Source organism: Scophthalmus maximus, chromosome 18, assembly GCF_022379125.1.
Source record: "Scophthalmus maximus strain ysfricsl-2021 chromosome 18, ASM2237912v1, whole genome shotgun sequence".
Taxonomy (NCBI): Eukaryota; Metazoa; Chordata; class Actinopteri; order Pleuronectiformes; family Scophthalmidae; genus Scophthalmus; species Scophthalmus maximus.
This window is the reverse complement of record NC_061532.1, coordinates 13785001-13801962: the sequence shown is the minus strand read 5'-3', so window position 1 is coordinate 13801962 and position 16962 is coordinate 13785001. Positions and strand designations below refer to the sequence as shown.

At 44.0% G+C, this 16962-nt stretch overlaps 1 protein-coding gene across 1 annotated transcript in view; it reads right to left on the bottom strand.

The window, feature by feature from the left end:
* Positions 1-1438: 1438 nt before the first annotated feature.
* Positions 1439-16962, bottom strand: part of lin28b (lin-28 homolog B (C. elegans)) — a 17522-nt gene continuing 1998 nt past the window's right edge. Inside the window, exons 3-4 of the mRNA XM_047328878.1 lie at positions 6343-6530; positions 1439-3633 (exon numbers count right to left, since the gene is read on the bottom strand). Coding sequence (XP_047184834.1) covers positions 3321-3633; positions 6343-6530 — 501 coding nt within the window. The 3' untranslated portion in view covers positions 1439-3320. The remainder of the gene's footprint in view (positions 3634-6342; positions 6531-16962) is intronic.

The window sequence follows — 16962 nt, the reverse complement described above, 5'->3', positions numbered from 1 at the left end:
GACGAGTGATGAGCCACGTCTGGGCTGATATGAAGATGTGGAAACGTCCGCTGCCTGACTCCAGTGCGACGAGCGGTAACAATTGAATTAACAAAAAAAGAGATTTTTTTTTCAAACTGCATGGAGGAGGTAGAGGGGCCTGGGAGGAGGTAAAGAGTTTGTGGAGGAACAGCGCATATGAGGTAGGCGTTTGCTGTAAACAAAAACAAAAAAAAACAGTTCTGCAGTTAAAGAGAGAAAAAAAAAGGTAACTCATCAAACGTGGGAAGGAAGACCAGGGAGTCTGTGGCAACACCAGGGAACGTCTCACGCGTCACCTCGGTACAATAGAGACCCGCCGTTAACCGTACAAAGCCCATCGAAAACATGATACACGCGAAACAAAAAAACAAAAAGAAGAAATGCACGACTATGTGTAACTCAAGAGGTAGTTGCTAATATCAGTCCATGAACCGGTGACATGCGTCTCTTCACCATTGCTCGGCGGAGTTTTGTCGAGTGGATGATTCCCAAAAGAATAGGATGCATTTTTTTGGTTCATTCCCTGAGAACAGTTCATCATCCTGAGAGGAATTTGTGTGTAAAAATGTAAAAAAAAAAAAAAAAAAAAAACATCATACAAAAAAAACAACAAAAAGAAAGAAGAGGTTGTTTCCGTTTGAGCGTGGCCTGTGCTCCTTCTGTAGTTTGGTCGTTCACGTTCCTTTTTTCTTTTTCTTTTTTACTGTAATGCTGCATTGTTGAGATTTGTAACGCTTGTACACATTCAAAAAGCTGTACATTAAAAAGAGAAACAAAGAAAACACACCATCGCATGTATTGCACTTTCGGGAATAAGTCCTTCTTATTCCGAAAGAGCGAGGATCGCGACCGCGAACTTCAAAATGCCTTCACGCAAAAACCAAAACAAAAAAGGTTGGTTGTCTTAGAGCTTCTTCTTCTTCTTTTCTTCTCTTCTCAAACACACAAGCTCGATATCATCATCATACAAAGTTATTTTGATTTGTCAGAACATTAAGATACAACCCTCCCCCCCCCCGAAGCGACCCGACGTAAAAAACAAAAACAACCTTTGAGAGGAGTCGGCTTCAGATGAGCTCTTTTCACATTCAATACGGTCGGAGAAGAGTTGTCGGGGTCACAAAGTAGTGCCGCTCAAGACACACATGGGATTCATCCATCCATTCATCCATCCATCCATCCATCGTCTACCGCTTTATCCATTTAAGGGTCACGGGGTCGCTGGAGCCAATCCCAGCTGACATTGGGCGAGAGGCGGGGTTCACCCTGGACAGGTCGCCAGCCTATCACAGGGCCACACACAGAGACGGACAACCATTCACACCTACGGTCAATTTAGAGTCTCCAATGAACCTGACCCCATTCTGCATGTCTTTGGACTGTGGGAGGAAGCCGGAGAACCCGGAGAGAACCCACGCATACACGGGGAGAACATGCAAACTCCACACAGAAAGGCCCTGGTTGGTTTGAACCGGGACTGGAACCCAGAACCTTCTTGCTGTGAGTCGACAGTGCTGACCACTACACCACCGTGCAGCCCCACTTGGGATTCAAGTTGTACCAACAGCAGCACACCATCTCTCTCTCTCTCTCTCTCTCTCTCTCTCTCTCTCTCTCTCTCTCTCTCTCTCTCTCTCTCTCTCTCTCTCTCTCTCTCTCTCTCTCTCTCTGTCCCTCCCTCTCTCTATCTCTTATCTCTCTCCAGTAAAGTCTGAGGCGGCGGCGGTCGGCTCGCTCTCCGAAGAGGAGGGAGGGCGTCGTCCTGGCTCGTGCCGACCAATAAACGTTAGGCACAGATGGAAGAGGAGCGGGGGGTCGGATCTTGTTCGGCGACATTCATTTTCCAAGAGGAGGCAGTGGTGAGGTATTTCACGTTAAGTTAGAGCAGCTGTGATGACACTCGCCGAGGCCGTTTGTGCTGTGTCCGAGGGGAACCTGTCAACAAGCAGGCGTGGCGTTGACTTTTTTTGAAAGAATAAAGAACAAAGTTGGATGAAAATTGTTAAATAAAGAGAGAGAGAGAGAGAGAGAGAGAGATGCAGGTTTTTCACAGGGCAACCAAAGCGTCCCGTGCAACACGCACGGCCTTTCACCTACGTCAGAGCTAATTCCTTATATATATATATATATATATATATATATATATATATATATATATATATATATATATATATATATATATATATGCATTACTTTAAGTTAAGAGAATTTCAATTTTTATCTTGTGGCTTTTACACACATATATATATTAATGACTTATACTATGATTTATAAACTGTAAAAAGTTATTTCAAACTAATTTTACAACAATCTAAGCATTCAAAGTCGTTACCTCGAATCAAAAGCTATGATCTATCGTAGTTGTATGATGTGGGGGTTTTTTTGTATCTAATCTATCATAGGAGGAAGCTGAGAGGTTAATAGCGCCAGTCCGACAACACACACACACACACACACACACACACACTTTCTCGTGCACCACACACACACACGCTCGCTCTTTGACAATCAGTTGGTCCCGTCTGTTTCACATGAGAGAGAGGTACGTATGTTAGTGAGTGTTTTCAAGAGCAGCAGCCCACCGTGTTTAAAGGAAAAACATAATCGAATTCCCTCTGGAATCCATAAAGTTTGCCCGGAGATGTTCATAAGCCAAGCTAACAATCCTATGGGGCTGGATTATCGCTCAGAGGGTCTCGGGCTTTTAAGAGTCTTCCTCTAATCCCCCTTAAAACGAAGCTACCGTGTCGCCCAAAGGATGCATCACGATATCTGGCCGAACGGTTTAAGGCCTGCGGGATATTCATTTGCGGCTTTTGAAAAAAGAAATCGGCCGCATCTGCGAGGAAAAGGCGTTCGCGACACTTCGGTCCAGAGGGGGAGGGGAGAGGAAGAAGAAAAAGAAAAAAGGAGAGATCAAATCACCAAACAGAGTTTCACACCACGTTGTTTCACTGTTCAGCGGCCACTGATTGAAACGAGAGACAAAAAACAGTCATTCCCTTCAGTCACCATTCCAGCGGTGGTTGCCATGGCTGCACCAGATGCCAGCAAGTCAGTCAGTCACACACATTCACGCACGTCCGTACCCCGTTGATCGTTGCCATAGCTGCGCCGGTTAGAAAAATTAAAAACAAAATAAACGAATAAAATAAAAGTAAAGAAATTAAGACCTCCCATTTTTTTTTCCACAGGTGCGAGGTAGATGAAGGGGGGGTGGGGGTGGGGGTGGGGGCTTCAGGTATCCTTGATTGAGACATGAGCGTCAGGGCGTTAGCGGCGAAAGGCTTCCCTTGTTTTCAGGATTTCCTCCACCTCTGGGTGCGGGGGCCCCGGTGTGTGTGGGGCTCCTCGGGGGAGGAGGAGGAGCCCTCCAGGGGAGACGAGCCGGAGCGCTCCTCCTCCTCCTGGGGGCAGAGGTAGGGCCCGGCCCCTGGGCCGGGGTCCGAGGTAGACGCGTGTTGGTCCTGAGAGCCGGTGGGGGGCGCCAGCGCCTTGTGGGGACACTGGGCCACCATGTGCGTGATGCTCTGGCAGTAGTGGCATTTCTTTGGCTGGGGGGGCAGGCCACACTCCTTGGCATGGTGGTCCAGACCTCCACAGTTGTAACAGCTGCACGGGGGGGGGGGGGGGGGAGACACGGGATGATGATGATGACACGATTACTCAAGAGCAACAAAATATCGTTTCCATCCAAATAAACACATAAAAGACTAAAAATGTAAAACCCGCTCGAAGGGCACATTCTCCCTCAGCATCAGTGCTCCAGTTCCGATCCACCACTAGATGGGAGTGTGACACACGATGTGGCTCTGGGTCGGAGGCGAGAGGCACTCTGCAGCATGCCACGCTGCAGCACGTTATTACATTCGACAAGAAGCACAAGGGCGCTGAAAGAGCCGCGAGGAAGAAGTGTGAGGGAGGCCGAGACGTCCGCCTGTCGGGATGCCAATCAGCCGTTTTGCCACTACATCAATTCAAATAGACAGGTTTTTTTTTTTTATGTTTTTGGCTTCTGATGTTCTTATTTAAGGCTTCAAGTCAAACAACATGTTTTCTTCATTATTATTATTATATGTTGTTCAGTGCTCAATACTGTTCAATCAATTACACCCAGAGGCACGTGACATATTCACCATATCGACACAACCACTGTGTTTCATGTTGATTTGTATTTAACAGCCAAACGACCTCATGTTGTCTTAAAGCCCCCCCCCCCCAAAAAAAAAGCAGCCGAAGCTCATGAAGCAGTAGGTAAGGATTTTAAGATGTTTCTGATTTGACAGAAATAATTAAACGCATGAATTGTAAACCAGAAAACACAAGGGGAAACAAAAAAAGGTTTCAGCCCTTGTTGCCTCCTGAGAAGGAGCTGAATTATCCTCAGGGAGCGATTAACAATCAATCTTTTCTTTCCATCCATTTAAGAAAAACAACCTTTAGAGTGTGAATTAAACAAATAATTGAAATCGACAGGCTTCGTATTTCTCACAGTATAATTCATATTCTAACAGTGTTTTTCCAGCAGTGCCTGCACTGAAATAAGGTTTAAGATTTGTGTGCTCACAACCTGGATTCACAGATTCATATCATCCAAAAATATACATTTGATTAGTGATCTTTAAATTGATATATGGTGCTTTTGAAAAGAGCCATAACCACAGAACATTTATATATTAAGGTTATTCTCAGGTTTAAAATGTTCTACTGTATTAAAATTTTCATTAAGCTTTTAAAATATGTTACATTACATTTTACATCTCTGATAATGCAGGGGCTAAGAATAAAGTTAATTTGATTAAATCTAACCATTAAAAAATAATACAATAGTCGGAAATACAATTAAATTGTTCTTGGTTACATGACTTGCAACAAAGAATCATGAGCACATGATGAAGAATCAGAATCAGAATAACTGTATTGATCTCTGCAGAGAAATTGCTTTGCACTATGTACTTTTACTCTTTACCATGACATGTCAAGCCGTCATGTCTAAAAATTTCAAAAACACTATTGTCTTGCATTTTTGGGTATTTGTTGCAATTGATGAGTCACATGACTGTGCGATGAACTATATTTAAATATAAAGAAGCTGAAGACACCTCTGATGGCAGCCTGATGAAGACACTTTAGATGAAAACTATGGACACATCTGTCACAAGTCTTTTTCTTCAACTATTTTCTTTTGTAAAAAAAAAAACAAATGGTCACAAAGGAACCGTTAAACCATCAAACAAGAAAAAAAATCAAAAATCAGCAACATTTGGTCAACATTCTTCAACAACCAGTGACAAAGAACCTGCTTTCGTCCTTAGCTGTTTCCCCAAAATTACTCTGCTTTCATAATTAAAGTCTCCAGTTATTATTTCCACAACGGCTGATTTTCCTGCGCGAGTCACATGCACATCAAACGTACACTGAGAGCGCTCTGTGACCTGAGGAGCACTTCGGTGCCGAAGGGCGGACGTGACGTGACCAGCAGGGGTCAGGGCAGCACGAGTGCCACGGGCGCGCGCCCTGGAAGGGGAGCGGGTGACATCACAAAAGATCTACCTGCGTGTCTGAATCCAATCCGCCCTCCGCCACCAGAGGACGAGAAGGTAGAGACACTTGACCTAACGCCGGATCATTTCTCCCAAATAAACTGAATTATTCAGCCGTGTGAAACAATCAGGGAGCCTCCCCTCGCAGATACGGTTTCCTTTTCTTTTCACGCCTTTAACAAAAAAAGAGAAACTTGTAATGTAAAATGCAGCCTCGCGGTCCCGTGACGCCTCCCTACATCGGATGAAGAACGTACACGGCTCTGCCTGCAGCAGAGGTTTGCTATGCATCAAATGAAGGCATGCTCCGTCAGCAGGAGGGGAGCTCCATGCGGCGGATCTTTTTAGCAAAGCACCCCTCAGGATTTCACTGAGGACAAAACAATTGATTGAGCCGATGCCGCATTGAGATGCATATAAGCCCCCAAATCCATCCCTTTGCTGGGGCCGTCTCTAATGTAAAAGCTTGCAAATTGATTTAAAATAGCAGCAATGGCAGGCAAAGTGCCCTATTCAATTCCTTATTATGGCGCACACAATAACCATAGCAACAGGCATGTACTCGCGGGCAGATTGAATAGATTTAATCTATAATCTCAGCCCACTCAGAAACGGCTCACGGCGGTGCGATGCGCCTGTAACATCGTCTGCTGCCACACAGCAGCTTTATACCCCGAGACGCTCGCGTGTAACTTCACTACATTCCCGCAGATGCAGGACAAATACAGATGGAAATTCTAAACAATTTGAAAGGATGTTTTTCTCTCAACCGACTCACCGGTCTCCCTTTGGTTTGCGTTTCTGGAGTGGGACCTTCCCCTTCGGTCTCCTCTCGCTGCCCGAGCAGGGTCCCCCGCCGGGTCCCGTCACCCGCAGGGACTCCAGGCCCTTGGAGGACTTCTTATAGGTGAACTCCACCTGCTCGCCCTCCTTTAAGCTGCGGAAGCCATCCATCACCAGTTTGCTCTGTGGGGACAAGGAAAAAAAGCAATTATCCATTTAACAGTGGCAAAAGAATTTAAAAAAAAATACATATATGTAATGCCTGTAAATCAGACAAGAGTGTATTTTACATAGTACAGTACAACACACAAATAGCTCTCTGATTGACTGATGAGACAATTTACATAATGACAATTCTGATGGATCACTCCCCCAAGATTTCATAAGAACACCATTCAATACAAGTTATACAACGCAGCGGTAAGAATATCTGAGTCATTATTGAAATCATCTTAGAAAACCATCTTCCTTGAACAGAGATGAGTCACTTGCGATCCAACCAGAGGGCCGTTCAAATATCTCAGTTCTGAAGGCGTTAAATACACAGTGGTATGTGTTTTACCTTGACTGGGTCTGTTGGTTGTTTTTTGGGGGGGTTTTTTCAGTTTAAATACAAATAGCAAACTAAACTGACAAAGAGTGTTTGCGTTAAAGATGAACAGGCGAGTGAGAGAGAGCAGAGAAGGATCCTCGCAGTGAATCGACGATGTAACGCCTTTCAGACGACTTTCCGTCAAAACAGCACAATAGTCAGCATCGACGTTACTCATGTCCACACCCACCGGACGGAACTTAACATGAATATTGAATGATACAGTTAACCAGGGCTACAAAATCAGGCCTGCGAGCAAACAAACAAACAACCATCAGAGACAAATGTAACGGAAAGGACTTGCGAGTTTACTGCGGAGGACGCGTCCCGTCCTGCTGCACGCAACAGAGAAGAAAACAACACACGCAGCAGCAGAGCACAGTGAACAACAGGAAGACATCATTTCAAACATGGTGGATCAACCGTATGTGGTTTGCACCAACTGTCATGACAGGCTTGCGCACAGAAGGACTTGCTGCGCTCCCTTTATCTACCTTTCGCAGAAACACCACTTCCTATTCTTTCTGCAGGGAACAAAAAAAAAAGAGAAAGGAGAGAGAGAGAGAGAGAGAGAGAGAGAGAGACAAAGAGTGTCACGCCAACCGATCGTTTCCTATCGGCCCCATCCACCATCCGTCTCATCTGCACAATCGGAATCATTGATCCAGTCACTACATAACGACTGGACAGTGGCTTTGTGTGTGTGTGTCGTTGGATCACATGGAACAGACGAGATGTATGTATCCACGACCTTCGTGAATCGCAGCGAGCCCTGCAGATCTCGGGCATAGGTAAACGCACACCCACACACAAATCATGCAAGTGTGCACCGCAAACCTACCTGCCTCCTACTATACATCCAGTCCTCTATATAGATATGTTTACCGTCGAGGCAGAACTGTAGGAGACAGGAAGAGAATCAAACGTGAAACTAGAGGAAGGAGCGAAAATGTGTTCAGCAGCATTTTTCTTCTCCTTCGTTGCCCAAGTCAACGTCTGCAAATACAGGAAAGCTGAACGTGCTCTATAGGTGGTTCTTTATAGATATAAATGGATATGTAAGAGGGATTTTAAAAAATTGGTGATGCATGTAACGGTGAGGAATGGTGAAAGTGACAAAAGCGCGTGAATTAATTACAAGCTAAGAATAGAGTTTGAACCCAGAACCTGTGGTGGATATCTGAATATCACCGTACATTGGAATAAACATAAAAGTCAAAGTTTAGAGATAAAACAGGGATTAAGTAAGACTGAAAATATTAAGGTTAATAATATTAATTCATATTTTATTGTGTGCTTCTAAAAAAAAGAAGTCTGCTGAGAATAAACGTGACGAAATTATCTCTTAAACCTTCTTTCCCCTATTTCTAAAACCTATTTACACAGAAAAAAAAAGGAGTAAAACTGTGTAAAAGAATTGTCTCTGCGCGTATTAGTCATTAAAAAATCATAAAACATCTCTCGGCAGAGTGTGATAATGTCAAATAAGCCAGGACTTTTTTCCAAAAAGAAAAGCTTGACAGGGCGAAAAAATGTGTAACCTCTCAAGCTTATATTAAATTGTTTATATCAAAAGGGAAGATTTCATGCAATCTCATTTCAAAACATCATCTATGTCAATATGGAACTCTTCTTCAGAGAGTAGTTAAATAATTCTATTGACCTTTATACTTAGATTTAATTTGATGTCTAAAACGTTTTCACATGATGAAATAAACAAATCAAAAAAATGAATTTACTCAAAGTAAAAATAATGTGTTATTGCCATTAATACGCATTGCTATGTGTGAAATGTGCAAAGTTCAGTGTTAGAATTTTGGACTTATTTAACCTGTAAAAAAACAAATACACATATGAACATATATTTGTCTTCTTTGAATTCACGTTAAAGTTATGTGTATTTTGGGATTTTCTTTTTAACATATATATATATATTTTTTAAACATCTACCTTGGGAAAATCTTAATAGGAAAGGCTATAAGTCAAATTCTTCAACGATAGAAAGTGTCAATTAAAGCGATCGCAAGAAGCAAATGAGAGAAAAATAAAACATGCAGAATGAAAAATTTTAATCTGCTCATTACCCACAAAAAAAGATCTTATTTTAAACTATTTAAATTTTGGGAACTACATTCCTACAATTTAAAAAGAAAGGAAAAAAATCGCTGGCATTGAAATATTCAATACAAGTCAAATTTGCCAAAAAATGAATTCACTGCATTTGCTCAGAACTCGTTTCCTTTTCTCTCCCTGCGGGTCAGTGAGGGTTGCAGCCAAGGCCACTTTGCTTCTAGTCAATTGCTGATGGACGACTCATTCATTCTGTGCGTTCTCGGGTATTGGATTTGGCTTTGAGGAGAGGACGAGGGTCGGGTGAAGGCAACAGACTTTTCACTGCACATAAAGAGGAGGGAAGAAAACAGAAGAGGCTGGTTGGGGGGGCCACGAGGTGAGCAGCATGAAAAGGGAGAATATCTCAAATGCCCGCGCTTCTAAAACAGCAAACTACAAGGTTCAAGATCGATGATTAAATAATTTATCAACCAAAACTGCACACATGCAAACAGGGCAGGGCTTTCTATTTTTTATTGTTCTGGAGAACAACAAGAGAACTCCAGCTGATTGAACGTTCAAATTGAATTGCCGATTGTCTTTGTGATCACTGTGGTCAGACCATCCCGGTGACTGAAAAAAGCATTCGTGCAGGCATAAATTGGTAAAAAAGGCTGATAAAAAAAAGAAGGGCCCATCCCCCCATGACACCCAAATGTATTCTGAATAATGATGAATAATCATAGACTGTTGAGCATGAGCTCTTCCTCTTCCTCTCCTGCCGTCGGTCGACCGGCAGCTTGTCTCTCCAGGTCAAAGTTGAGTGGTTGTCTCAGCACCCTACCCCCCTCTCCAACCCCCTCAATGCCCACAATGCACCAGTGAGGAAACCACACAACCTCTTTTGTTCTGTAGAAATGCAGGAAAACACACACACACACACACACACACACACACACACACAGATCTCCTCCATATAGGACATGGTATCACACTCGTGCTTTCAAAAGAGTTTCATTTCTGAAGCATTTTCTTCACACACCTCAGTCTCTGTGTGTGTGTGTGTGTGTGTGTGCGCGTGTGCGCGTGTGTGTGTGTGTGTGTGTGAGTGCCTGTGAAAAAAAAAAAACAACAACAAAAGAAAAACTCCCAACAAAACTTCACAAATCATATCCTGCAACCCGAGTCCCCTCCTCCTCTCCAGTGACCTGGCGGGTGTCCTGACCCGTTTCACTTTACGTCCGGAGGTCAGGAAAGGGCACCGCTCGGGAGAGGGAGGGGACGTCAGAGGGAGAGAGAGAGAGAAGACAAAATGGAGGAGTGGCCTGGAGCGGGGGGGGGTGCGGGATGAGGGGGCGCGTTTGGGGGCGGCGGGGGTGGGGTGTTGGGGGGGGTGTGGGGGGGCAGTGGTTCATGGAAATGCCTCTAGCACATTCTGTTCAGCTCCAGTGGAGGAGCAACTCCTGATCAGTGGCTGAACTTCAGGGGAGCCCAGGCACAAAACCCCCATTTGATAAGGAGCCCCCTCAGGTCAGCCGTAGAAATCCGAGGGTCAGCAGTATAACCATCCACCCCCCCACCCCCCGCCCTCCTGCCTGGAGGACCACACCAATTCAACTCAGAGTCACCGGCAGCTACTGACACAACCTAAAAAAAAAAAACTGAGGAAAATGATCTAGTAAAAATGGACACCAACTTGAAAATGGCTTGATTATGCTTTGAGCTTCCTTATATGTAATACATATCCTCCTATAGCTCTCTGTGCGTGTGTGTGTGTGTGTGTGTAGGAAGGAGCCAGCGATCGATACCGACTCCAACATCCTGGATAGAAATAGCGCTGCTGTTCATTGGCCGGGCCCTCGTCATGGCCATGGCCCGGCAATCAATACAGGAAGCTGTAACATGAGGGGATGGGGAAGTGGAGGAGAGCGGAGACCCACCACCCTCTCTCTCTCTCCCTCTCTCTCTCTCTCTCTCTCTCTATCCGTGGTGACCACCAGCCATGGAGGGGCTAATTATGGGATGCTTTAAATCACAGGTGGCCCACGCGGAGCCGCGCGCCGCGGAGCGTGCTCGCGTTAAAGGAGGAGAGAGGGGGCGAGCGCGAGGGAGATGGCGGTCACCATGTGGCACGGTGCCATTAAGTAGCTTTTTTACACACAGGAAATGCTAAGTGGACTAAGCTGGGCCAGATCGGCGCAGATGGACGTAACCCAACAGGACGCATATAAACCAGAGAAGAAAGAGGAGAGAGAGGTAAAGGAGCTGAAAAGAGCTGGAGGAGGAAGAAGAGGAAAGAAAATAAAATCAACAAACACGCCGATGTGAACCACCGACAGAGCCGCTGACACCGCGGCTCTCCTCACCACGTTGTCATTAGTGGCCCTGACCCTTGACCCCCCGGCCCAACCCCCATCAAACACTTAAAAGCCTTCATGTTTCCCCTGCCTCAAATTAACAACATCCAACACCCCCCGATTATGACTGGGGCAAATATTTGATCTGGGGGTGCGGGGGCTGCGTTAGGGAGGAAGCACTAGATCATCTTGCTACGTTTATCAGCACGAGAGGGGAAATGAACCTGTGGCGGAGGTGACTGGTGATAAGACGCACAACCTGCTAATACCTGAACCCGTTCAGAAGAGAATCTCTGCTATGAAGCAAATCGCTCTTCACGGACACAAGGGGGTTGTTCCACAAATTTAGTCGGGAAAATTTGTAGACAAATAGTAAATATATAAAAATTGAAGTTGTCATTTTTTGACGATATTACACTTTTTCATCAACACAGATTTTTCAATCATCACGACATTGATTTCCGTTACAGTTCACTACATTTGCAGAGGTTGAAAAAAAAAAACAGCAGCTTCATTTTTTCTTTTGTATTTCTTTTTGGCCTCAACCTGCCAAAGAGCATAATGACGCTGCTGGCTTGCTTGACACCTTAGGAGATAAACATTAGCAATATGTGATCAAATGTAGCTTCATCTATCTCTTGATCTTATATATCTAACCCATCTCTTACAAAAAAAGATGACATCCGACATGTTAAGGGCTGCAACTAACGTGCATTTTCATTGTCGATGAATCTGTCTATTAGTTCCTCAATTAATCGATTAGTTGTATGATCCATAAAATGTCATAAAATAGTGAAACATCTCAATCGTGTTTCCCAAAACCCCAAGATGATATTTTTGTTTTGTCCACCACCAAAGATATCTAGTTTACTGTCATAGAGGAGCAAAGAAACCAGAAAATATTCACATTTAAGAATCTGAAATCAGAGAATTGTGACTCTTTTTTAAAAAAAAAAACTACTACCGATTAATCGACTATCAAAATAGTTGGCGATTATTTTAGGAGTCGATTATTAATCTATTAATCGATTTAACTGTTGCGGCTCTAGACATTTTCATTGCATCTATAGACCTGATCGTCAAAAAATGATCTTCTCATCGGTGAAAGCTTGTCTATGATGACAAAACTCACAACAGTTGCAAATCTTGTCACAACACTTTTAAATTACATCAATATGACTATTTCAATTTCAAACCCATTACTGATGCATTTCAAACATCTCACCAGAAGTAAAAACATAAATATAATATAACAAAAACTTTAACAAGCTTTGGCAAATCCTATATGTATATAACTGTTCTTTAAAAAAAAAATCTTCTCAATCTTCATAATGTGATAATTTGCTTTGGTGTTTTTTCTTTTCTTTTAGCAAAAATGCAGGTTTTGATGCTTTTTTTGTCAAACATGAATGTATGAAAATGAATATATTTGTTGATTAAATTTTAGATGTATCTTGGGGGAACTTGTAGTTTTTTGGGGTTGGGGGTTAGTTTTGGTAATTTAAGAGACTAATTAGAAATTAACCACCCAAAAGTTGTCGTTTTTTTAAAGAACAAAATGTGCAAAAAAAAACAAAAAGGTTACAAATTCATATTTAACAATTTCATTGTTAAAATGATAATTACTTTTTTTTTTTATTAAATGTTCTAAATTGCCAGAAGCGGAGACACGTGACGAGCTGAGCCGGGTCTTGTTTGTGTTTCAGGTGACCTGTGACTTGTTTTTCAACCCTGCGCCGCTCTTTCTACTCCGCCACCTTTCCAATTACCAATCACTCCGCTCTATGTGGCCCTGGCTCCTCAAAGGGAAGTCACGTGACCGCTCTTTCTTCTTCTCTTGCGTTTTTTGATGTGCTGAAGAGAAGGGTGGGTCGGTCGGTCGGTCGGTGGTGGAGGAGGAGGAGGCCGGTGGGTGGGAGGTTGGGGGGGGGGGGGGGGGGGGGTTGTGTGGCTGCAGGAGAGACAAAGCCTGATACTTGCTATCTGGAGGCAGAGATGGGTGGGGCCTGCATGCCAAACGGTGACACGGACCAGAGGTTAATCTCACTAGGGGCCCACTTTAACCTCGCTACACAAAACACACACTCTCCCTCGTGCACTCACACACACACACACACGCATGTACGCACTCCAAAAAAACGAAAACATCTTAGAGCGGTTCACATGGAGACATCAACTACCTGGTGGTTGTAGAGTACAAAGAACCACACACACGCACACACACAGAGAGAGAGGCTCCATAAATTGAACACACACACACACACACACACACACACTCACACACACACACACACACACACACACACACACACACACACACACACACACACACACACACACTCACACTCACTCACTCACTCACTCACTCACTCACTCACTCACTCACTCAGGAGGCTTCAGGAGAATAACCGCAGCAGCAGCAGCAGCAAACTGTTCAACATTTCAAACTGATTACCGACAAAGGGCAAGCAGCCCCCCACCTCACCGCCACACACCCCTTCACCCCACCCAACCCTCCTGCCTTTTTGTCTTTAAAGAAATTCCTCTTTTTAAAGAATGCCTGAGGAGAGAGAGAGAGAGCACCCCCCACCACACACACACACACACACACACCCATGTCCCAGCAGGAACTCACATGCACGCACACACACACTTACACACACACATATAAAAAAAACTCTCAGTGCAGGTAGAGAAGGGGTCGACAAACAGAGATAATGAAATGGCTTGTGTGTAGAATCACTAAGCAGAGAGCTACAGAGGGTGAAGAAGCTTAATTACTCTCACGCACACACAAACACACACACACACACACACACACACACACACTCTCACACACACACACACACACACACACACACACACACACACACACACACACACACCATCAAAAAAGGAAATGATCAGATAGGAGCCCTGACGAAGAGGCCTCCCAGGAAGAGAACTCGTGGTCGGGCGGGGACCCTCTCGCTGACTCACTCACACACACACACACACACACACACACACACACCCTCCCTCTCTTACCTCCTGCTCCTCCACTCACTTGTCTTTTTCCAACCTCTTGCTCATGTTTTCCTGCTCGGCTACTATAGAACACCCCCACCCCCACCCCCTTTTTTCTCCCCCGCACCTCCACCCCCGACTCAACCACACTTATTTTTCCCACATCCCCGCTCCTCCTCCTCCTCCTCTCTCTCCTGTCCTCATGCTCCCTTTCCCCCTCCCTACAGCTCTTACCTCTCTCTCTCTCACTCTCTCTCTCTCTCTCTCGCATATCAGGGTCAGAGTTGTGCAGGAATAAATCTTCTGTCTTTCCACTTCCTTTTCTTTTTTTTCCATGAACTGACTCCCGAACCTTGTATGATAGAAAATAATGCATGACCTTCGTGTCAGGCCAAATTCTCTCTTGCTTGTATTTAAAAAAAAGCAAAAAATAACAGCCTGTTTATGCAGGTTGGCTTGTTAACATGCCACTGATTGGAAGTGTTGCCTTCACTGCAATCAGTTGTGCGGCAATTTGGTTGATTAATCAATTAGCTGATGAACAGAAAATCATCTAAAAAAAACTCACTTCAGTAATGTTTCGAGCCAAAGATGCCAAACGGCTTCTCGAATGTAAGGATTAGATGTTTTTTCTTTGTCATTTTTGGTGATAAACTTTATTTTATTTGGGAGGATTTTTGGACTTTCTGGTTCTAACACATCTCCCTGGGCAGCTGGGGGAATTAAGACGACTTAATAAATGATAGATGAATCAAGAAAAAGAGATGATCTGATAAATCAATAACGGAAACGGTAATTGTTTGCAAAAAAAGACAAATCTGTTCATTTCTTCACCATAAACACGTGTGAATATCATCAATATTTCTATATATGACTCCAGGCTGCCAGCAGAGACACAGAGGAGGAGGAGGAGGAACAGTCAGACAATATGACTGACAGTTTGATGACATTTCATTTAAGAAGATGATACTCGTAAAACAAACTATATTTGTCTGCTCCTTGTGCTGAACGAAACTTGTATTATTAATAACACATCACACATAGCTGGAAACTCTCTGGGATATTCTCCTCACATTAACATTTGTATTTATCATATAACACCCTATACCCTATATCCCTATATGGCTTATTTGGAACAATGTGCTTTTTTTTATGTTCAAAAAATTCATTATCCAGAGCTGAAGACGACTGTAACCGATTATCCTCACAACGCCTCAACAGACGACGTCGTGCATTTGAGAAATATTCCCACCAGAAATCCTGCATGATACAAGATTCTGAGACACACACCCACCACCACCCCTGTTTTTGCTGCAATGATCCAAACATCTCTGACCAGCAGGGAAATACTGAGCCTGAAAGTTTGTATAGATTCATGCGGATCAAATCAATAGAGCCACTGAAAGTATATCCATCAAAAACTGATTACACACACAGAGCGCTGCGTTGTGAACCGACCTATGAGCGCCTGCTCCTTTTCTCAAACATTCACGACTGTGCTTGCGTACCAACATTTTGGAAATGAAATATGCAATGATATGATGCATGTGGCAATCGGCAAAAAGGTCAACATGTTGTTTCAACATAATTCACCAAAAATGTTATTACCTCATGTCTGACGGCGAAAATCAAACCCATTTTTTTGTATCATTATTATCAGAATAACTTAATATAAATAAAGTACGGTGGCACTGTCAACATTATTGGCCCAATCATAATTAATAATAAAAGTGTATTTAATAATTAAAATTAATTAAGATGTAAAAACAACGGTGCAACAGACCCCGATTTCATCACTGGCACAAAAATAGGCAGATTTTTTCTTCTCCCTCCCTGCAAAATAAATGTATTAGACTGACCCTGTCACTTTAAAAAGAAATCATACAAGTAATTGTATTTCCATCAACGCCTTTGTGAGGATTCATATTTTGTCAATACCCAGGGGATCCAGCTTCATCTTTTTTTTTATTACAACTACATTTGCTGACATCTGACCCCTAACATGCCCCCCCCCCCCCCTCAGCACAACATCCCGGGGGAGCCTCAATAAAGACACCTCCAGGAGGAGAGGAGTGTCAGAAGAAGAGGAAGAAGAAGAAGAGGAAGAAGAAGAAGAAGAGGAAGAAGAAGAGGAAGAGGGCTGGTGGACGTGCCTCTCCCTCGTCCTCGGTCGGTCCCTCCTCGGGTATTTCAAAGACACTATGGGACCGTAAAAGGGGCTGAGAGGAGGAGGAGGAAGAGGAGGAAGAGGAGGAGGAGGAGGAGGACTCTGCTGGCGGAATGAGTCGAAAACAAGGCCTCTGAAATGAACTCCATGCGCAATAAATCAGCAGCAGCAGCCGCGGCGGCGGCGGCGGTTGTGGTGGAGGTGGAGGTGGAGGTGGTGGAGGCTACATGAGGCGGTGGAGAACACAGAAGTCACACGAGTCGGGAGGAGTGTGACTGTACAAAAGAAAAAGAAAAAAGGTAAAAAAAAAAACCCTCCATGTTGCATTCTCCAATCAATGAAACAAAACAGCAGCACAGGAGGAGCAGAGCCCCAGCTTCCCCAAGAACCCAACCCAGTGCGAGTGTGTGCGCACAGTCGGGACTTTTTTCTTTCTCTCTC